The sequence below is a fragment of the Xenopus laevis genome, chromosome 7S (genome assembly GCF_017654675.1).
Source record: "Xenopus laevis strain J_2021 chromosome 7S, Xenopus_laevis_v10.1, whole genome shotgun sequence".
Classification (NCBI taxonomy): Eukaryota; Metazoa; Chordata; class Amphibia; order Anura; family Pipidae; genus Xenopus; species Xenopus laevis.
Window position 1 is genome coordinate 27,206,946 of NC_054384.1, and position 23,546 is coordinate 27,230,491.

The 23,546-nt window shown below is 38.7% G+C and overlaps 1 protein-coding gene across 1 annotated transcript; it reads right to left on the reverse strand.

Moving 5' to 3' along the window:
* Positions 1–42: 42 nt before the first annotated feature.
* Positions 43–22,610, reverse strand: golga7b.S (golgin A7 family member B S homeolog). Its single transcript, XM_018227529.2, has 5 exons — positions 21,870–22,610; positions 13,991–14,116; positions 5,175–5,327; positions 2,015–2,116; positions 43–416 (listed from the first exon to the last, which is right to left on the reverse strand). The coding sequence occupies exons 1-5, from the start codon at positions 21,879–21,881 to the stop codon at positions 306–308; spliced, it is 504 nt and encodes a 167-aa protein (XP_018083018.1). The 5' UTR covers positions 21,882–22,610; the 3' UTR covers positions 43–305.
* Between the last annotated feature and the right edge of the window lie 936 nt (positions 22,611–23,546).

The window sequence follows — 23,546 nt, forward strand, 5'->3', positions numbered from 1 at the left end:
ATGCAGATGAAATATAATAATATCACCATGGAAATCATATTATGCTTTAGAATTTCCTTTTTATGCTTCTCTCGCTTCATAGTTCTGTACATTGATTTCTGGGCCCACATCTGCACATTCCATTTTTTTTTTCAGGCCAAATTCCTGTAAATGTTTCTCAGAAGATAAATATTCACTTACATTTCTGTAAAAAAGAGAAGAAATTTATCTTTGCATTAAAACCTAGTACTCTGATATCTGAGTCTTCGTATTTCCGAAAGGCCGTCGTCTCGGCAGTACAGGTCCCCACAGGGACTCTCTGCCAGTCATCGGGCACGACTGGCCGCCCCTCCGCCTCCACCACTGCTTGTGCTGCTGGAACTGCCACTGCTGCTACTGCCACTGCTGCAACGGTCCTCATACACTGAGATCTCAATCTGAACGAGCATGGTCAGGGGTAAACAAACAAGAATAGAAGATACAATAGAAGAATACAAGATACTGCTGGACATGATGCCCCTAAATTTTTGCCGTCCTAGGCCCGGGCCACAAATTTGGGCCTGGTCCTGGAAGCCTATATTGACTCATACTTGTGCGTTATAACTATAATAAACACTAATGGAGGAATGTAATATCATTTGTTAGAGCAAAAAACATTCGAAAAGATCTTTGCGCATGTTAGCGACCATGTTTGTGACCTTTTTGGCCAATTACACACCAAAGCAACTTTCCAAATGGCCTTTTGCGAACATTTGCAGTGTATGTAATAAATATTTAACAATGGCAAAGCGTATTTTGCGACAAAATATTTAATGAAACTCCAGAGCAGGTGTTAATGCTAATTTTTGCTTAGTGATGTAATATTCTGCAGCAAATGATTGTACATTGCAAGCAGTGGTAAACAGGGCGGATTTGCTCTGAGGGCGGTGTCCTCTCTTGCCCCCTCCATCTTTAAGGATAGCACGCATGCGCATCCTTCCTTCTTGCGGAAGCACTAGCGCCGAAATTCTAGTGCTCCGGAATCAAATCAATTACCTTGGTGGCATGCCTCCCCTTAATTGATGCCGTCCAAGGCCTGTGCCTTTGCTGCCTCGCCGCAAATCCAGGCCTGGTGGTAAACATTCACAAAAACGTCATTTTAAACATTGTTTGAGAGTTTTTAACTACATTCCCCCTTAATAGTCTAGATATGGGACAACAAAAGGAGTTCATAGTCGTGCTGGCTGATTGTGGCTAAAAAAAGGGACTAAAAAAAGTATAATGCCCTCAAAAGTAGAACTGGTCCATGGGCACAGGGGCTTTGGTAGGGCAAGGTAAAACCAGATAGGCCAAGCCTCATACCTGTCCTTGCCTTTCTAGTTATTGAGCATAGGGAGCCAATACAACTCTAATCCTCTCTCAACATGTTCAGTGAAAATATGGACATATTAATATATAATATACAGTTATGAGACCTGTTATTCAGAATGCTCAGAACCTGGGGTTTTCTGGATAACAGATCATTCTGTAATTTGGATCTTTGGTCTACTAGAAAATCATGTAAAAATTAAATAAACCCAATAACATGGTTTTGCTTCCAATAAGGATTGATTAAATCTTAGTTGGGATCAAGTACAAGGTACTGTTTTATTATTACAGAGAAAAATGGATTCATTTTTAAAATTTTTGGATTATTTGGATAAAATGGAGTCTATGGGAGATGGCCTTTCCATCTTTCTGGATAACAGGTTTCCAGATATTGGATCTAGATAGATAGATAGATAGATAGATAGATAGATAGATAGATAGATAGATAGATAGATAGATAGAGATAGACAGACAGACAGACAGACAGACAGACACAGACAGACAGACAGACAGACAGACAGACATAGATAGATAGACAGATAGATAGATAGATCATAGACTGACAGATTTTCAATAACAGAATCCCAGCTCATTTAGAACACGTACCTATTTTTGCTGTAGAACACAGAAGAGCAGAACTAGAGAATTAAAGTCACACAGTGAATCAAAATGAGGTTGAAAAGGATACAACTCGCATCCCCCGCTCCACAGGATCAGTAATTAGAAGACCCCTGGGGGCATAAATCTTCTCATTCTGTTCTTGGATGTATTTAGAGATCTTCTTTAGAACCTTCAACATTAAAGTAAAGACCGATGCCCACTTTACATGTACATTTCGCAAATATGAGATTGTTGTGGCAAAACATCATTTAAAGCAAATGCGTGTGTCTGTACAACATGCAATAAACACTACTACACAGCATTTCTGCAACAGCAGCTTTCAGCCATATTCCCTTAATTTAAATCATTTTTTAAAAAGAATCTGAAGCATTCAATGTAATAGACATAGGGAAGCTGGAAAAAGAAATAGTTCAGCCATTGCATCAACCCCAGGGCCCCTTTAAGACTCACTCCTTTTGTCTTCTGGATCTGGGAAGTCATCCAAATGTAGATATTACCAATGAGCCTCAGTGTTCAGCCATTACATTAATGGGGCTCATAGCAGCCTATAGTAAGATTTACGCACTGCGGGATGCCAGTTGGACACACACTGTACCAATTAAAAGTATAACACATATACATACAATTCATTCTTAGAGACGGAGAAATTTAGCTATTGTGGGGGGCCCGTGTGTATATGTGTCATTTATGCTGCATCGAATTCTTTTTTATTTAAAATAGGAAATGGTGGAATTCCTTGGTGTGTGCACAATATATTCGGTATTATCAGTACTGTTGATCTATTGCTATGCACAGACATTTACTTGCTTTCAAACTTTGCAGGTAAGGTCAACACTCTAATGCTTCTGTCTTTGCACAGCACACATAGAGATGGGCATATAGTTCCCTAACTGCTAGATCTCTATTGCTTGAAGATCTCCCTCTGCTGCTTATAGAGCTGGAAACACCATTAAGGAGAACAACACACTACAGGGGTTATTTATCAAAATCTGAATTTATCCCATTATTTTCTGAAATATACTCTGACCAAATCCGCACGGGTTATTTTCCGTTATTTATCAATTTTCACAAAAAATTCCAGTTCGGGAAAAAACTTGAAAAAAAATCGAGAAAATCGTCGAAAAAATTATATGACTTTTTTGGATTTTCTGTCCGAAAACACAGATTTTTTTCAGATTTTTACCCGAAAACCACAAAGTCTTCGGATTTTTACACAAAACCTAGCGCAGATCAGGATATCTTCGGGACTTCTCTAAATTGACTTATATAGAACATTGGCAGTTCAGAGATCCTGGATTTTCGGATTCTGACTTTTCCATCCTCGGGGTATAATAAATCTGAAAAATTTGAGGTTTTTATTCACAAAAAAATCCGATTTTATAGTAAAACACAATCAAATTTTTCGAGTGTTTGGCATTCTGACTTTAGTGTCTAAGGGGCCTGTCCACAAGGGCCCATGGTTTCTGGGATAAAGCCCCCAATTCAAAAGGGTATATAAGTCCAAAACCAAAAAGTTATCCCACAACTCTATATTATATTAAAAATATATCTTAATTCAAAAATCATATTAAAAAGATTCAATTCAATGCCTATGTGTAAGTACCAGGGGGTATGAAATGCTTAAGGCTGAATACCATGTTGTCTGTTTGCCAATCTTTTTAACATGATTTTTGAATTAAGATATATTTTTATTAGTGATGGGCGAATTTGCGTCGACGGCAAAAAATTCGCGAAACGGTGCCGGCGTCCGTTTTTGGTGACATTTTTTTTGATGCCGGTGAATTTTCATGGAAGCTTTGCGAATATATTCGCTGGTGGTGAATTGCGCAAATTTGCGCCTGACGAATAAATTCGCCCATCACTAATTTTTAATATCATTTAGAGTTTTGGGATAACTTATTGGTTTTGGATTTAATAAATAACCCCCTACTAGTATCATTTTGGTGAAATCTATAGCACAACAATAGTTTTGGCCAGTTTGAGCTGTTCTCACCAGAACCGTTACATTTTGGATTTATATCCTTACTTTGCAGTTTAGAGATAAGTCACTGATTCCCAGTTTCTTACCGTATTACTAAATAGGCCTGAGGTGGGAACAAAATCTGCTGGGAAATTCATTTTCAATTTAACAAAGGTTCAGTTTGTGTTGGCAAAGGGCCCAGATCGACAGTTGTTAGATAAAGAGATTGGGCAATTATCCCTCCAAAGCTCAGCCTGCTGAGTGGCTTCTTGTTAAAACAACCTTTCCCAAGAGTTTAAAGGAAGGATTAAATCTGCTCACCAAGAAATAGACAGATAATAATGTGAAATGTGAAACATCAGACCTGACGTGCGACTCTGCCCTGCTCTCAAAAGTTTCCTTGTGTCGATGTTGGACAGAGTTCAAAGCTAAAATATTGTACCAAGACTTGGTCACTCTTTGCAGATCCAAATCCTATTTCATACAGGCCATCTGCCCTTTAATAAAGAGTCAAAATATGACTGATTTCCCATCAGTGACTTCCTATTGAACAATTCAGTGAAGCTTAGGGCAGAAATCTAAACTTCATAGAAAAATATGGGCTCAATGAACTGCCATTCACCACTTAGGGAACAAAATAAACAGAAAATTAAATTTTTTTTCCTGCACTTTTGAGTATTTGCATCCACATATTCACATTATATTATTTGCACCTGACTACTTTACTGCAAGGATTATTTATGAGTAAAAACTTTGAATTATTTAGCTTTTTATTCAGTGGCTCTTCAGTTTGCAGTTATGGCAATCTGGTTGCTACTGTCTAAATTACCCTAGCAACCATGCATTCATTTGAATAAGAGACTGGAATATAAATAGAAAGAAGAGTAATAAAAAGTAGCAATAGCAATAAATTTGTATCCTTACAGATCATTTGTTTTTTTAGATGGGGTCAGTGACGCCCATTTGAAAGCTGGAAGAAGTCAGAAGGAAATGGCAAATAATTAAACTATAAAACATAAATAATAAAAAACCAACTGGCCATTCTATAATATACTAAAAGTTCACATATATGGCATACTACTTTGGATCTAACATGGAAACATAGGACAAACTGCTCTGTTGTTGAGATTCAGTCATGGTATCCGCTTTCTAGAAATCTTTAATCACCTGATAAATGAAATTACTAACAAGAAATAAAAGAGCACATATTTGCATGTGTCTGCATGGGGAGTGGGCATTACTTACACAGGTGAAGATCTCTCCTTACCTTTTCATAGTGTGTTTCCATGCAGAAGAATATAAAGTAGGCCGTGACACATGCCAAGCAGCCCTCCAGGTAAGAGCTGCCCCCAATCTTCTCTGCTTCTATGTAATACAGATTCAGCGTTTTCACTGTCTCTTCAAACAGCTGCTTCTCAATCTAAAATGACAAAGAATGGCAACAGCCAGGTAAATAGAATGTATGGGCTTTTTTTTTTTGCTCTATGCCCTTCTTCAAAACACGTTAGGATTGTGAGTACATGTTCTTCTTGTGCTGGGGTTGTGGAGAATCTATTCTAGCGTGGGAACTTGTTGCCCATCAGAAATGGCATTTTAGTAGGTGCCCCTGACTTTCTGGTTATCAGCAACTTCACATATCAGAAAATATGCACCAGGAATAGTGATGGGAGAATAAATTTGCCGGGCACGAATTTGCAGCAAATTTCCGAGTTTTTCCGGCAGCGAATAAATTTGCGAATCTCCCGTGAAAAATTTGTCGGTGAAAATTTGCCAACGTCAATTTCCACTATTTTTCGCAAATTTTTTGGGGAGACTGGAGAAATTCGCCCATCACTAACCAGGAATGAAAGAAAAAATGTGCCAGTGCATTATACTCATTTAGATATAGAAAAATTGTGCTTTAAAAAGTAGTGTTTCAGGCTGGTTTATTGAATATTTATGCAAAAATTCTAATAATCCCTCCCTTCCACTTCCTGCTCCTTCCATGTGCAGGGAAGCCGGTGGCTCTCAGCCTACTGCACTGTAGGACAGGAACCAATCAGCATCTAGCAGGACCTGATAGGGAACTGAAGCCTGTCTGAGACTGCAGGGCTGTGATTGGTTGTCCTCCTCCTACTGTGCTTCTGGCAGGGATTGTTAGGGCACTCCCACCCCTCATTTGAAACACAGACAGGGACCAGAGAACATCTATTGGGAGTTCTAATAAAGGGGCTATTTTTAAAGTTAATATTAATTTTTAGCACCATGTAAAAGTAACACTTTATATTACTTATTATTGCCTACAAAATTAGTTTTTTTTTTATTTATCCTATATGTCTCCTTTAAACACATTACCACACCCCTAAAATTCTTGGATTAGTTGTGGCCACTGCTAGGTGTTTTCTTGCATAACCTGGAAGTAAAGCATAGACCAGTGTCTGACCATTATTCCACAATTTCATTTATTTTGTATTGATGGGGCTTCATTGGACAGAAGCAGTGGATAAGGTATAAGAATTGCCATGTTACAGTCCCGAATCCTGTGCTCTAGGGCATACCTCCCAACATTTTGGAAAAAGAAAGAGGAACAAAAAGATATGCCGGCGCGAAGTGCGGTTAAAATTTTCTGACAACGTCTATTTTTGAGGCCACACCCCTAATTACCATGCTCATTTTACAAAATTTTGCTAATGAAGGTGAATTGTCCTTTAAGCTGCAAGTCACGGTTTCCCCAAGAGAATTTTCTTAAATGGTTACAATTGTTTCTTTGCTTATCTTAAATTGTTACAAAAGTATCTATGTGCATCTGCCACATACTCTGGGATCTCTGCCAATAGAAACTTTGTATCTTTTTATGGCTGCTCAGTGCAGGAGATTAAAGAGAAAGTCGGGACATTTCTGTAACAATCCAGGACTGTCAAAATCGGGACTGTCCCGCGAAAAACAGGGCAGTTGGGAGGAATGCTCTATCGTGTATTGAGATAGAATACTCTCTCTCAACCTCAGCATTTAGTTTTATTGCACTTTGCACCTTGTTTGCAATTGATCAAAAATAAGAGGTATATTAGACATTATCAGTGAGTGTGCATGGCTTATGTGCTTTTCACCCCCACCCTCTTTTGCACCTCTACCTTAAACTGTTTCATTCCTTCCAACATTCTCTTCTTTTAATCATAAAGTCCCACCTCACTTTCTTATTTCTGTTCTCATTTCCCTTGTGTTATTGCTCTGTGTCTTCCATCGTATATCATTCAGTTTTCCATTATCACATTTGTAAGCAATTCTACCCAGGCACAGACGGATAAATGAGAAATTGGCAGCTTTCCCATTCTTTATACTATTTCAGTGAAATTGTTTTTTTCATTCGCAGCAAAGAATGGAACTTATTTGTATTAGTTTCTTTCTTAAATATTGGATTTCTTTAATGAAAATGAAAATTCATTGCATGAAGTATCAAAAGTGCAACAACCACAGACCATGTATTGTTCATAAATGTACCTTTAATATTATCATAAAAATTATATATTTCAATGAATGTACAATCACAATGTACATGTCTAAAAGGTATATCTTGATTAAAAACCTTGATTAAGAAGCTGTTTATGTATCATAAAAGCAGAATCAAGGAGAGGCTAGCTTGCAAAGCAGAACAGGCCATTATTTTTTGCACTTTGAATGCAGCATTTTGCTCTTGCTCCTTAAAGGGATACTGTCATGGGAATTTTTTTTTTTTCAAAATGAATCAGTTAATAGTGCTGTTCCAGCAGAATTCTGCACTGAAATCCATTTCTCAAAAGAGCAAACAGATTTTTTTTATATTCAATTTTGAAATCTGACATGGGGCTAGACATATTGTCAATTTCTCAGCTGCCCCAAGTCATGTAACTTGTGCTCTGATAAACTTCAATCACTCTTTACTGCTGTACTGCAAGTTGGAGTGATATCACCCCCTCCCCTTTTCCCCCCAGCAGCCAAACAAAAGAACAATAGGAAGGTAACCAGATAGCAGCTCCCTAACACAAGATAACAGCTGCCTGGTAGATCTAAGAACAACACTCAATAGTAAAAACCCATGTCTCACTGAGACACATTCAGTTACATTAAGAAAGAAAAACAGCAGCCTGCCAGAAAGCATTTCTCTTCTAAAGTGCAGGCACAAGTCACATGACCAGGGGCAGCTGGGAAATTGACAAAATGTCTAGCTCCATGTCAGATTTCAAAATTGAATAGAAAAAAATCTGTTTGCTCTTTTGAGAAATGGATTTCAGTGCAGAATTCTGCTGGAGTAGCACTATTAACTGATGCGTTTTGAAAAAAACGTGTTTTCCGATGACAAGATCCCTTTAATTGTATAAGTCATAGGAGAGGTGTCCCATATGTCATCCCCTACCCTATGCAATACAGATGCACAAGTTAGTGAACGGCAGGATGCACAGGCTGCAAATGGGGCTCATCTGCGCTTTCTTCCGGGTTTAGCATTTTCCGTGCCGTAAATGCTTTTTAAAGGGCATGTAAAGGCAAAAAAAATAAAATCTGATTTTTACTTCCTTTAATGAAAAAGAAACCTATCTCCAATATACTTTAATAAAAAAATGTGTACCGTTTTTATAAGAAACCTGACTGTATGCAGTGAAAATTGTCCCTGCATTTACTGCTGTTGATAGGAATTGTCAGATGAAAAAACCATACTTATGAACAGCAGGGGGGCTCCCACCTTACTTCCCAGCCCTGCAGAACTCAAGCAGCTTTGTTTGTTTCCCTGTATAGCAGTCGGCGACTGTAGAGATTTGTATTGGATTTTATTTTTGCCTTTACATCTCCTTTACCGTTTCCAACTCCAGCTGCAGGGACAAAGATCATGGAGCCAGATTTAAACAAATAAACTGGGATTCTATCTGGAGGATTATTTTGCTGCAGCCACTGGTTCTGCAGAGTTGAAGAAAGTTTGTATTAAACAATACAAAAAATATAAAATCCACATTAGATTACATGACAACACAGGACCCAGTGCAGTCTGCATTTTCTGATTATTAATCAGTCTGGCTGTATCCGCTTCTGGCAGATATTATTTGACTTGTGCTGATTTGATAATTTATGACGATGCCTAAGCAGCCCAGACCACACTGAGCATGTGCACAGTCTTGGACAAAGTTACAAGATGGTGACCCCCTGGGGCCAACTTTGAAAGCATAAATCATTTGTTTGACTAGGCTTGTGGTGCAGTGAGTTCATGTTTATGTTTAGGATACAAAATACAGCATTTATAGCCTTATTCGATTTTAGAATTTACTTCTCCTTTAAATGAGCACTATGGGGAAAGCTCTTTCACCACTTGCATTAGGGGAAACTGTAAATGACTCCTCTAGTAAATCACATCTCCCCCTCATGCTCTATAGTGCTGCATTCATTTTCTATGTAGTGTTGTGCAGAAACAATGCAAAGGCAAAACACATGGAGCAGTTTAAAACTGAGCTTTGCTTGGGTACCAAAGGTTTGTAAAGGATTATATATATTTATTTATATTAACTCAAGGGTTCAGGGTAAAGTGATGAAGGAGATGGATAACAGTGATAGAATGAAGTTTACTCATTTACGGTACATTTAATATAGTTGTAGTAGTTGTAATGTAATGTTAGAAATGTTTATAAAGTCCAGACATACATGAGTAGATAGGAGAGGGTCATTTACAACTGCAAGTGTAGTGAGCAAAGTGCAATTTGAGCACAATTACCATGTTTTTTCACCACAATGCAGTGTTTTCCCCCCAGAACAGGGCAGTGTCAGGGCAGTCACCAGAGACTGTTGTTGCTTTCACAAACCAGTCTACCAGCACCACTATAGGCAGCAAGTCCATGTTAGGCTCAATGTTGGTCTGTCAAAGCAGCTCGGATGGCACATTCCATATCTCTATAAGCACTGCTAATGGCACTTAATGGAACATGCACCTTATAAACAGCATATACTAAGGCCAACAAGCACTATATCCAATGCTGCCCTAGACATGCCCTCCTAGCCAGGTCTGGACTGAGCATTAAAATAGGCCCTGGCATTTCAGGTACACAGAGGCCCAATCAGCCCACAAAGAGGCCCAAACAGCTCCCACCAGCCCACTAAATACTGACTTTCTATGGGACCTTATACCAGCCTCTCTGGCATTTGCCAGAACCCACAGATTGCCAGTCCGGGCCTGCTCCTAGCACACACCTTCTCCTTCTCAACTGGCAAGTGTCTGACAGCTACAACAGAATCTAGGAGATTTAGCACCCTAGTAGACCTTAGCTGGGTGCCCTGATCTTCTCTCTTTCTCAACTGTGCTCCTCCTCTTTTTCTAAAAACACACAGCACAACTAAACAAATGCTTAGTGGTCCAAAGGGTTTGTGTTTTTATCACATCCAGCCCACTTCATGCCTACAGGTAGACTGGGCATAGATTTAAAGTAAGAGGGTCAGATCAAGTTTAAGGTCACAGAGCAGAAGAATCATTTAAAGTTTTTCATACACTACTAGGACAATAGGGCATTCATCAAAGTTAGAAAAATTTAGCTTTCATGTCAATACCTAGCAATGTCTTTTTTTTCACTGAGAATTATCAAGTTGTGGCATTCTGGAAAGGGTTCTTGAAATGGCTTTTTCATATACTGAGGAGTATAGCTATGTACCTATCTATCAGAAGTTCTGTTGTTGCATGATGAGTACAGTTCGATCAAGCTTAATGAAATATCAATCCTTTGATTTTGTGTGGGTTTCCCCAGATCTGCCCACAGTCCAAAAGTACATTGAACAGTTCATTTACCCTAGTGCTTTGATGAAAGAAAAATAATATGAGCATCACTGCTTTTGTTAATAGGGTAATAGGGCAGCACAATATTGAGAACAATAAATGATTCATTCACCTTTATAAAGCATCTGCTTGTTGGTTTTCATTAAACCTAACCAAGTTTTATATATATATATATATATATATATATATATATATATATATATATATATATATATATTTTTTTTTTTTTTTTTTTTTAAATATAAATACAACCTTTAGAATATAAACACATTAAAATTCATTTTCAGTATTTTAATATGTGCAGTTTCAGTCTGGCAACTGAATGTCATTATTTTATTTGAATAACCTTTTTTTTTTTTTTGCTACATTTTCTGCCGGCACATTTCCCATTTCCATTTATATTCCTAAAAATAATTAGAATATTCTGGCCTCAAAGAGATGTTTTCTCATACAAAGTGTTCTCCTCGGAAGCGTCAGATGCCCACTGCATGTCTACAGTCATTCTGATAATTAGGATAAAAAACGACATAACTATCTCCCTTTCTCTTACTGCCTGCTGCTCCCATGGCAATTCCTCCATTCTGAAGAAATTCCCCATAGAATCTTCTGCTCTGTTGATTAATGAGTGTTCTCCAAGCTGACAAGCTGCTGCAGGACCTGAGATATTTTGTAGTGCAAACAGAAGGAAATATCCTTCAAGCAGGCTTAAAATAGAATGTGCAAATGACTGCAGTATGGGGCTGATATATTTGCAATGATGTAGTGAAACTGCTGCTCTCAACGCTATAGCCAACAGGTATTCCAGCAACTGTTTTGTATTTATTATAAGCATTGTTATTGCCTTCCCCTCACTGATAAAAGGAATTTTTGGAAACAGACTCAAGTAGGGCAAACATTTGCAGCTTCACTTGTTGCCTTTTTCATTTTAATGCGTCTGATGCAACTGCATTAGGCACAGCTTCTGTCTCATGGCTGCAATTATACTGGAATCATGGGAAAATGCTGCACTGTGGGTAAAAAAGAAAACATGGTGACTTGCATCCAGAACTGCACTTTGCTTTTAGTCATATCTATTGATAAGTAGTGATGGGCGAATTTATTCGCCAGGCGCGAATTCACAGCAAATTCCCACGATTCACCGCCGGCAAATAAATTCACGAAAACGCAGCGAAAATTCGCCAGCGAATGTGCGCCGGTCTCAAAAACGAGACAGCGGCGCTGTTTCGTGAATTTTCGAAAAGCGAAACGCCCCAAATTCACCCATCACTATTGATAAGCAAAATTCACAGGAAATTCATCCTCCAATTCCATATTTCACCATCAGTGAATTTTCTTAAGAAACCACAGTAACATTTTTCTACATATATTTTGGCTGCAAGAAAAAAACACTGCAGAAAACAAATGCATGCAAAAAAAAGCCCATTGAAAATAAACAGAGAAGAAAAAAAACCTTTATACGGTACATGTATTTTGCACAAAAAAGCAACAATTGGAGCCAGTGTTTCATAAATTTTTCACTGTTTTGCTAATTTTTCAGTGAATAGGGACAGATTCGCTCTTCGCTTGTCATTTCCTTTGCATCATGGATTGTCAGGAAATGTGGAGGATTTATCAGAGCAGTGCTATTCTTTCTCTGCCACATCTTGTATCTCAGACATTTGTATTCAGGCACCAGGTGGGTGATAGATTCATTGAAGCAGGGGCTATACTGTGTTAGTCCAAACTACATCTCTAGAAAACCAAACCTGAGAGTCAGTCAAGCATGAGCAGAGACAATTACTTCAACACAGAGTCAATATATCAAGGGCATCCATTGTTTTTTATTTTCTCTCTGGATCTGTCGAATGGAAATATTAAGACAGAAAAGTATATTTATGTTCAATTTGCTTACACACCATAGCATGTGTACCATTATATTTCATTTAAATTGCACCAGCATGTTCCAGCAAAGATTCTCTATCATTCATAGAACTTGGTTGAGCTCACATTCAAGCTCTATACCATGCACATAGACACATGATTAGATTCATTTAATCGGGACCCAAACAGCCTGTCTATAGGTTTTATGAATTGTGGGAGGAAACTGGAGTACGTGGAGGAAACCGACACAGACAGAGGGGGAAGATGCTAACAACTTATAGATGGTGCTCTGGTTAAACTCAAGAATTATTATGAACATGTTTCTCCATGTATGGTCTTGTGGCAAGAGTTTTACTGCCTTTGAAAAAGTTTGCGATACGACACCAAAAGTTCGCTATAAGGTCAGTTTTGCATGCGACAAAAAATGTTGCGTGTGCATCAAAAATGTTGCGCAGAAGACAAAACTGTCAAAGTAGACAAAAAAGTTGCTCATAGACTCTAATAAATTTTGTTACAAAAAAGTTGGCGCTACTAAAATATTGGCCATAGACTTTAACGTGTTTCATAAATTTTTCAACATTTCCTTAATTTTCTTGTAGTTTCGCAAATTTTTCAGTAAAGTGATTTGCCCATCACTACTCAAGACCCAAGAGCTGCTAGGCAGAAATTCTCACCGCTGTACCATTGAGCATCCCCTGGCTTAATTTGGCTTAGCTCAAACAACCAAATTCTTACTAGTAGGCTGACCATGGGTTCTGCATCCCCTCCCACATGTTTTCTAATGTGTTACAAATGCATTTCAAAAAATCAGAAGGAGAGGGACCTAACAGTCCAGGGATTTTCCTCTGCATTAGTCGCATTAGAGGCTGTAAATTGCACTTTCCTTAGAAAGGACACCTTAGGCTTTTTCATAACCTGAAATGAGAGATACCATACACCTATGTAGTGATGGGCGAATTTGGGGCGCCGGCGTCTCGTTTTTTATGCCGGCATCCGTTCCTGATGCCGGTATCTATTTTTTTTTATCTATTTTTTATTCGTTGGCGAAAATGCGCTGGCGTCCATTTTTTTTACACTGGCGAATTTTCTCTGCAGTTTCGCACATGTATTCGCCAGCAGTGAATTGTGGGAATTCGCCCATCACTACAATTATGCCATCACTAATGTATGACGTTAAAAACGAATGCTAAGGAAGAAAACAAAATGGTAGAGAATATAGGCAAACATATTAATGAGATGAGCAGCTAAGACAGAGTACCCTACCATTGCACAAATGTATCAGTGAATAACTATCCAATGTTACCCTAAGCTCACCTATGTATGGCTTTGTATATAAGTTAGGTCAAAATCAGATGTCAGAATCAAACTATGGGATATTGCATTTACAGTATTTGGCTTGTCCAACAAATATCAGTTTTCTCTTTTTATCTTTACAGACTATGATAATATACAGAAATGAATACCCGGCTTTCTAGTTCTGTTGGAAACTTGGTCTGGAACTGACACATGGTCCCGTCGCTGTAATCCCGTTGTATGAAGACTTTAGTGGCCAGAGAGGCACTCCTCCTCAGCTCTTGCAGGTTATGCATCTGGCAGAGATAAAGGAATTAAAAACAAAGACCATTTTTAGGGATTTGTAAAAAGACCTCAGAGCAGTAGTGGATATTTAATAAATGGACCTGTTAAAGCACCACATAGCCTTTTCATAAAAGGAGATGCAAGAACAATAAGTGAAGGCTGAATGGCTCAGCTTTAACATCGCCAATCAAAGAACAGTGTAATTAAGCATTGTGCTAAACAATCTGGATCCCTCACTGCCAAAAATTCATTGAAATACGGTAAACATATCCTTTAAATAATAATGTTAAAAATTACCAATTAAAATTGCATCCTGTTGGTTAGTGGGCACCTGATAGTTTGGTTAGAATGAAGCAACGCTGGGGAGCTTTGAAAGAAATGCTTGACCCAAATTCCGAGCCTGGGAATATCTTGCACCAAAATAATGAATAACTTTATGTAACTCTGTTAGAAAAAAACTAAAGTTCTCAGCAAATCCCCCCATGGCTGAAGTATGTCATGTGTTTACTGGGAACAGTAACTTTCTAGTCAATCCGCAGCAGATTATTAACCGCTGCAAAGTAGTAAATTGCATCCATTCCAGCAAACAAACTGAGAGTAGAGAGCATTTTGCTACAATTTAGCTGCATATTGTTACATTTTTGTTGGCAGGTAACATATGCCTTCAGAGACAGTTGTCCCCGGCTGTTGATGGCTATTGATTCGGCTCCCATTTGGAACAGTGCATCTACATAACATTTCGTAGTTTTCCTATTCTGAATGTTTTTGCCAAGATTATTCAGACAGAACTGCTAATTTGTGACTTGTGTTGAGCATCAGTATCACTGCCAGTGCCAAATTGGGCAAAATGAGCACATGCAAAAACTGGAGAGATTCCTGGAGAACTAGTCATTATAAGGGAAACAAGCTATTCTATTGATTTGTAATGGTACAGTACATGGCCTAATTGTAGAATACAGAGCACCAGTGGTGCACAAGTAGTTCATTAAAAAAATAGAAATTTATTTGGCATATTTAAAATCCAACTGTAGCGTGCCCAGACATGATAGGGGCCATGCGCTCATCGCGTTTCGTGGCTTCACGACACTTCATCAGGAGCACATGTACATGGCCTGTTGTACATATGGTATAATAAATATAGATGTATTATAACAGGTTCACTGCTCCTACCAATTTATCCAATTTTATGTGAATATTATCAAATTTGATGCCATAATAAAAACCAAACATTGGTTGCACTCTGTTCCAGTAAATGTACCAGTGTATGCATAAGTGCATATATGCAGCTTTGATGTCGTAGACCAGAAATTTGGTTACATATACTGTATGTCCTCATTAAAGCATGTGAGTGTGACCATCATTCGGTCCGAAATATTTCAGCCTGTCCATGACCTTACTCTACTTCTTCCAAACCCAGCCCAAAGTTCTTTCACACTTTGACACCAACATCCAACCCAACTTCCTCTGATGACTAATATATGGGTGAGATCAGCCACCAAAGGGGAGGGGTAAGCATTATAACATCACCAAAGGCAAGGGGCCTTGCTTGAACTTTGACCCTCCACCCACCTGAACCCACACATCCTCCTGCAGGTTTACGGTAAACCCTCTCATCAATACTGTTTTTTCATTTCATCAAACTATATTGCCTTATTATTTGAGAAATATTATTGCAGCACTTAAAGATGGGAGATGGAGTCCCTTGTGTCCCCTTTACTGGAAAGACAAACATTGTTCTACAAAACACAGAACTAGAGTTTGCACTTAATAATACATGAGTAGTAATCAATGTAGCAATTAAAATTGTACTTCCTATGACTACTAAGGGCATGGATATCCCAGGCTAGCACTGGGGGAGGCAGGTGGAAATATGAAGAACATAGAATCAGGAAGGCATCTGGGGTTATTATGAATGTAAAGTCACAGACTGACAGACAGGAAGAATAGAGTAATGTGTCTCACTTCTCAACATACATTATACATATCTGCTAACAGAGACTAATCTCACAGCTGAATCTATTACAGGATTAAATAGATTTAAGAACAGATGTCAAGTAGTAGCAGCAATAAGGTTAAAGTACACAGTTATTTTTCTGCTGGAGTTCTAGAAATGCTCAATTCCTTTGCTTTTCTGGACCTATAAGCAGAAGTTGATGAGAAAGAAGCTGAAGAGAATTGAGAGGTATAATGGGAGCTATAGTCAACAAAAACTGAGGTGCCACGTGTTGCCTAATAGTGATGTGCGGGTTGATCCAAATACTGCGTAAAAGTTCACTGGCACACAAGGTAATTCTGGCAGGGTGAAACCCGTGGGTTGACCCAAAACCTGTGGTGACTCGTGGGGTGACCAGTAGTTGGGAAATTTGGCCAACCATTGTGGGTTAGGGTTGGTGCAGGTCAAACTGGAAAAGTACAGTACACTCCTCCACTGATCCTGAAGATTCACTGTCTTGGAACCAGTGGAGCAAACCAAAGAAATATACAGAGAGAGAAGACATGGGTAGGGGTTGGGTGCAGGTCCCACAATGGCACATCACTATTGCCTAACTCTGTGCTACAATGTAATTTCACAGATTAGCAGTATTACATTTACAATGGCATGTTAATGAGTAAAAATCAATAGCAAAAGCAGTTAGTTTTCCCAATTGAAGCTATATGTTCAGCTATAGGTGCAAAATGGAGCCGCCTTTTATGCGAGCAGGGTGGAACTGCTGCATAATATTTGGGCATAATGTTGGTGGGATATAAGTGACCAATGGCTCATTCCTACCTTGTGAATCATTCAGGACTTAGAAAGCAGGTGAGCCAGAAAAAGCTAGGCCCAAGGGAGCCTTATTTAAAATAGCAAATGTTACAGTGTATGCCCTAAGGGGGCAACTGCACAACCATTATTGTACTAGCATTTGTGCCTGTAGCAGTGGTAAATGAGCCCTCAATTCTTATATGTGCCTTTTTCCTTTAAGAAGACAAGAAGAAGTGCATACTTTGATGCCATCCTCTCTTAGAATATCATAATCTTAGTTTCCTATAAGTATAAATGATGACTTCCAGATCTAAATTGTTACATTCCATCTAACACCCTGCTTAAAAAGCAATATTCAAATAATATAAAGAAATATTAAACCCATCAATTATATAGACTTTAACCAGTAAATGTAGAAAAAACCCATATCCTTAATATAACCACGCAGTATGAATCACACGATAAGAACAAGGGTGTCTTCCATTGAGAGCGAACAATTCTGAGACACATTCAGCACACATCCTCCCACACACATCCCCAAAATAGAACTACTCTCATTGCGAGGAAAGGCACGATGCTCTCACTTTCACCCACATTCCTCTATTTGCTGACATACTTCTATGCATATTCAAATACATCCCTCTATCATCAATTCTGACACTCTTGGATCAGACTGTAATTTGCTCCGTGCCAATTCTCATTTGGCCTAAGTCTAAGAAACAAGCAATTGTGGCTTGTATTGCACTTAGTTACATGCTGATTTGGATATTTAACGGCTATGTTATGCCTCTACAATAATAAAACAAACCCCCCCCCCAAAAACAATGGTAAAGACTTGAGGGCTCATTCCCTATTACCCCTGATGCAAGTACAAGAGTGCTAAGGTGAACTAAGCCTTGCACAAGCTGATGCGCCCAAGCTTGCTTTTCTAAATAATTTGCATATACTGCTTACTCTGATGAGGGTTCTCTAGTTGGGATCTCACTTCCCAATATTGTGTTTTAATCCAATGAGAGAGCTTTAGCTAATAGATCAGGGATTCCAAACCTTTTGAACCCATGAGCAACATTCAGAAGTAAAAGGAGTTGGAGAGCAATGCTAGAATGGAAAATGTTCTTGGGGTGCCAAATAAGTGCTGTGATTGGCCATTTGGTATCCCCTATGTGGATTGACAACCTAATCCACATAGGGGAGCATTGAGGCCACTGGGAGCAACATCCAAGGGGTTGGAGAGCAACATGTTGCTCACGAGCTGCTGGTTGGAGATCACTGTAATAGACTATTCCATGAAAAGTGAACAGTTTAAAGTAAAAATAATGCCCTTCCCAGAATTTCTATAGTCTTAAGTGAACATCAAACCCAATGCAGAAGAGAATTTTGCTTCAGGACCTAGCTACCCCACTTCTCATATGTCACTTAGATATAATTTTTGGGATGCACCGCATCCACTTTTTTGGATTCAGCCAAACCCCCGAATCCTTTGTGAAAGATTCGACCGAATACCGAACCGAATCCGAACCTTAATTTGCATATGCAAATTATGGATGGGAAGGGGAAATTTTTTTACTTCCTTGTATTGGAACAAAAAGTCACATGATTTCCCTCCCCACCCCTAAATTGCATATGCAAATTAGGATTCGGTTCGGCCGGGCAGAAGGATTAAGCGAATCCGAATACTGCTGAAAAAGATTGAATCCCGAACTGAATCCTGGATTCGGTGAATCCCTAATAATTTTTATGGTCACCACCAATAAGAAAAACCCAAACAAATGGGCAAATTCATTCTGTAACAGGGTAAAATTGCCTCTTTCTGTCTGACTGGGTGCTGGTAAGCTTACACTTTAATAAAAGCCATCATGTGCATTTCACCTCTCTGCAAAGTGCAATCATTTAGGGGGTTATTTACTAAACTCTGAGTTTTTTTCCACAAATAATTCCAGTTTTTACTCCAAAAAGTCCAACCAGATACTGTAAATCTGCGGTTAAGTAAATAACCCCCTAAATGTTCTTCCTATTGCCTCTTTTGAGCAGTGTTTTGATGGAGTTGGTAAATTGACCACTAATAAAAAAGATACAATTATAAATATAGCAAAACTTTCTTCATCTTCTCTCTGGCATGGTGATGTCTGAGATACCGCACAAAACTGTATTATAGAAAAGATACTATGGGGTTATGTAATAAAAGGCACTAAGTTTGCCCAGGAGCAATAACCGATAGCAACCAATCATTTGGTAGCATTTACTGGTCTCCTGTTTAAAAGCAGACATCTTTTTGGTTGCTATAGGTTACTGATCCTGGGCAAACGTAGTGCCTTTTATTACATATGTGGGTATGTGTTTTATTTATTGTTTAATGAGTTTGATGCTATGGGATATTCCAATGCAAAATTATTATTAATGAACGAAATTGCGAAAAATTCTCTAAATTGCGCCGGCATCTTGTTTTTTTGACGCCGGCGAATTTTCACAGCGGTTTCGCGAATTGCGGGAATTTGCCGCAAATTTGCGCCTGGCGAATAAATTCGCCCATCACTGGGGGTGGTTCACCTTTAAGTTAACTTTTAGTATGTTCTCAACTTTTCAATTGGTCTTCATTATTTTTTTTTTTTTATAGTTTTTTAATTATTTGCCTTCTTCTGACTCTTTCCAGCTTTCAAATGGTGGTCACTGAACTAAAAACAAATGCTCTGTAAGGCTACAAATGTATTGCTATGGCTGCTTTTTATTTCTCATCTCTATTCAGGCCTCTCCTATTCATATTCCAGTCTCTTATTTAAATCAATTCATGGTTGCTGGGGTAATTTGGATCCTAGCAACCAGACTGCTGGAATTGCAAACTGGAGAGCTGCTGAATAAAAGGCTAAATAACTCACAAACCACAAATAACAAAAAATTCAAACCAACTGCAGAATATCACTCTCTACATCATACTAAAAGTTAACTCAAAGGTGAACAACCCCTTTAAACAGCAAAACCTGTGCCACATGGTTAGTACAATGTGCCCTTTACCAAAGCGCCATACTTATTAGTTCTTGAAAAAATGTACTGGAAAAGAGATGCTTTATATATTAAACGTGAATTATTAATACATAGAGGTGACCTTTCCAATATACAGTATACCCAATTACTGTCATTTCTAAAATATGATGTTTTCCAATACATATTGACTTTACTAGTGTTTTATGGCCTGGAACTGTACCAATGAGAATGTTATGAAGACCCAGCACAAGCCATTCTGCTAAAGTGAAGTGATAATAACTTGATGATTATTAATGGTATTTCTAGTTCCACCTATCTCCTGCCCAACACATTCAGGCATGTTTTTCTATACTTTTCTGCTTCATGTACTTACAGGGGAATGTTTTGATACACTCAGAGGGGCAGATTTACTAAGCTCGAGTGAATTTTCGAAGTTAAAAAAGTTCGAATTTCGAACTAATTTTTTGGGTACTTCGACCATCGAATAGGATACTACGGGGCTCATTTACTATTGGTTGAATATCGAGGGTTAATTAACCCTCGATATTCGACCCTCGAAGTAAAATCCTTCGACTTAGAATATTGAAGTCGAAGGATTTACCTCAAATGCTTCGATCGAACGAACGATTAAATCCTTCGAATGATTTTAATCCATCGATCGAAGGATTTTCCTTTGATCAAAAAATGCTTAGAAAGCTTATGGGGACCTTCCCCATAGGCTAACATTGGTGCTCAGTAGGTTTTAGGTGGCGAAGTAGGTAGTTGAAGTTTTTTTTTAAAGAGACAGTACTTCGACTATCGAATGGTCGAATAGACGAATGATTTTTAGTTTGAATTGTTCGAGTCGTAGTTGAAGGTCGAAGTAGCCAATTCGATGGTCGAAGTAGACAAAAAAAAAACTTCGAAATTCGAAGTATTTTTCATTATAATCCTTCACTCGAGCTTAGTAAAAGTGCCCCTACGACTTCGAATTTAAATCGGGCGAATATTCGACCATTCGATAGTCGAAGTACTGTCTCTTTAAAAAAACTTTGAGTTCAGTACTTCGCCAACTTAAACCTGCCGAAGTGCTATGTTAGCCTATGGGGACCTGCCAGAGCAATTTTCTAAGTTTTTGGGTATTGAATGAAAATCGTACGATCGTATGATAAAATCTTTTGAATCGTACGATTCAAAGTACGATCGGAATACGATCATAGATTAATAAAATCCTCCGACTTCTAATTCGAATGTCGGCAGATTCTATTCGATGGTTGAATTTCAAAGTATTTTCCACTTCAAAATTCGACCATTGATATATCTGCCCCTCAGTGTGTCTTTTAGTATTTATTCGCCTGAGTAGCTGCTGGCATTCCTTTATATACATGTCTACAAGTGTCTTTACAATGAGTCTATAAAACTTTAAAAAGAAAGTTGATCTGACTTGGAAAACGCTGCATGGGAGAAGATCATGTAGGAAATCATATAGATGCCATAGAGACTGCGTGAAAGAGGAATGCCTGGGGCAGGAGGAGACTAAATGGAAAGGAGTTCTATGCTGGTGGGGTTTTGTATCAGATGACTCCAGCTCTTATTAAAGGGGTGGTTCAAGTTCAAGTTAACTTTTAGTATGTTATTGAATGGCCAATTCTAAGCAACTTTTCAATTGGACGTCATTTTTAATTTTTTTTATAGTTTTTTAATTATTTGCCTATTTTTTTCTGAATCTTTTCAGCTTTCAAACGGGGGGGGGTCACTGACCCCATCTAAAAACAAACACTCTGTAAGGCTATACAGGTGTATTGTCACGCTAGTTTTTATTACTCATCTTTCTATTCAGATCCTCTCCTATTCATGTTCCAGTCTCTTATTCAAAACAGTGCATGGTTGCTGGGGTCATTTGGACCCTAGCAACCAGAGTGCTGAAACTGCAAACTGGAGAAGTTTATTTAAAGGTGAACAACCCCTTTAATGTACACTTCCCAGCATCCCCCTAGTGCCTTGTATTTCTTTTGCCCTATTACAGTGAGTTGCACCCCAGAGACCGACTCTTTGGGACTTACCTCATTTGCCATGTCTTCCTTAGGGCTGACACAGAAAGAGTAGCTCGGTGGAACACAAGACTTGCTAAGGAGCAGACACCCTCCTCCTCCTCCTGCTCCTCCTGTCTCAGAATGGATTGTGATACTTTGTATCCAGCTTATCTCCTCTCCCTCACCGATACTTTCTATCCGAGCCCACTTCTTGCTAGTCTAATATGCGGTGTCTGCCTCTGGTCGCACAGTCGCAGCTTCAGTTTCAGACACCTCGTGCGAGGCTTTTTGTGTCGGTTCTGGAAAACCCCACACCTAGTCCGGCGGCGCTGGATCCGGAATCAAACCTCAAATCGCTTTCTGGTCTTCGAACCCCTCTCAATCACACAAAACAGGCAGCAGAGCGGGTAGCGCTGTCCGCGGTGCTGAAATGTCCTCGGTCGAGTGTTGCCCTGACCGTGGTGCTGAATGGTAACGCTCCGCCGCTGACAGTCAGGAACATCCGCACTGTCTGACAGTCGCCTCACAATGACCGGGGGGAGGAGTCTTGGCTTCTTCTGAGAACTGATTGAAATACTCCGCTCGCACATTGTTAGCCCCAAGGAGCGCTCGAACGCTCGGAACTCCGAGGAGAAGACGTCACTGCGCTGCTATTAATAGAGCAAGGGAAATTGAGAAAAAACATCATCCAAGCGTATTAATAATATACAATTTACAGACAGTGTAGGACTGGGACAGCAGGGGCCCACCCAAAAACCTTAGACCAGTATGGGACGTATTATCTTAAAAATCTTCAAGGCACTCATTATTCCAGAAAAGGTATTTTTCCATTATTTTGAATGCTACTAGAAAGCATTTAACCATGAAAAAAAAATGTTTTGTCACCAATATGGATCCATGCAACTATTATAAAGGACAAGGTGCTGTTTTATTATTATTAATGTTATTATTATTATGATTATTATTACACAGAAAAAGCAAATCTTTCAAAAAAAATATATATGATTTTTTTTCCTTAAAGGGGTTGTTCACCTTTGAGATAACTTTTAGTATGATGTATTGTAGAGAGTGATATTCTGAGACAATTCGCAATTGGTTTTCATGTTTTATTATTTTACGGTTTTTGAGTTATTATAGCTTTTTATTCAGCGGCTCTTCAGTTTGCAGTTTCGTAGCTAGGGTCCAAATTACCCTAGCAACCATGCATTGATTTGAATAAGAGACTGTAATATGAATAGGAGAGGCCGGAATAGAAAAATGAGTAATAAAAATTAGCAATAACAATACATTTATAGCCTTACAGAGCATTTGCTTTTTAGAAGGGAGTCAGCGACGCCCAATTGAAAGCTGCAAAGAGAAGAAAGAAAAAGGCAAATTACTATGAAACTATTAATAATAAACAATGAAGACCAATTGAAATGTTACTTAGAATTGGCCATTCTATAACATACTAAAAGTTACTTTAAAGGTGAACCACCCCTTTAAATAGAACTCTATGGGAAATGACCTTCTTGTATTTTGGAACTTTTTCGTTAATGCGTTTCCAAGCTATAGATACAATAACTTTGCACTATTATATTGATTGCACTTTTATAGCAGATAAGGGCCAAACTAATCAGAGCCGGGCTGTGTGGACAGGGCGCCCTAGGCATCCGGTCAAATAACTTCACCCCGTGTGCGTGCAGGCACGCACTTGCAACTGCACGT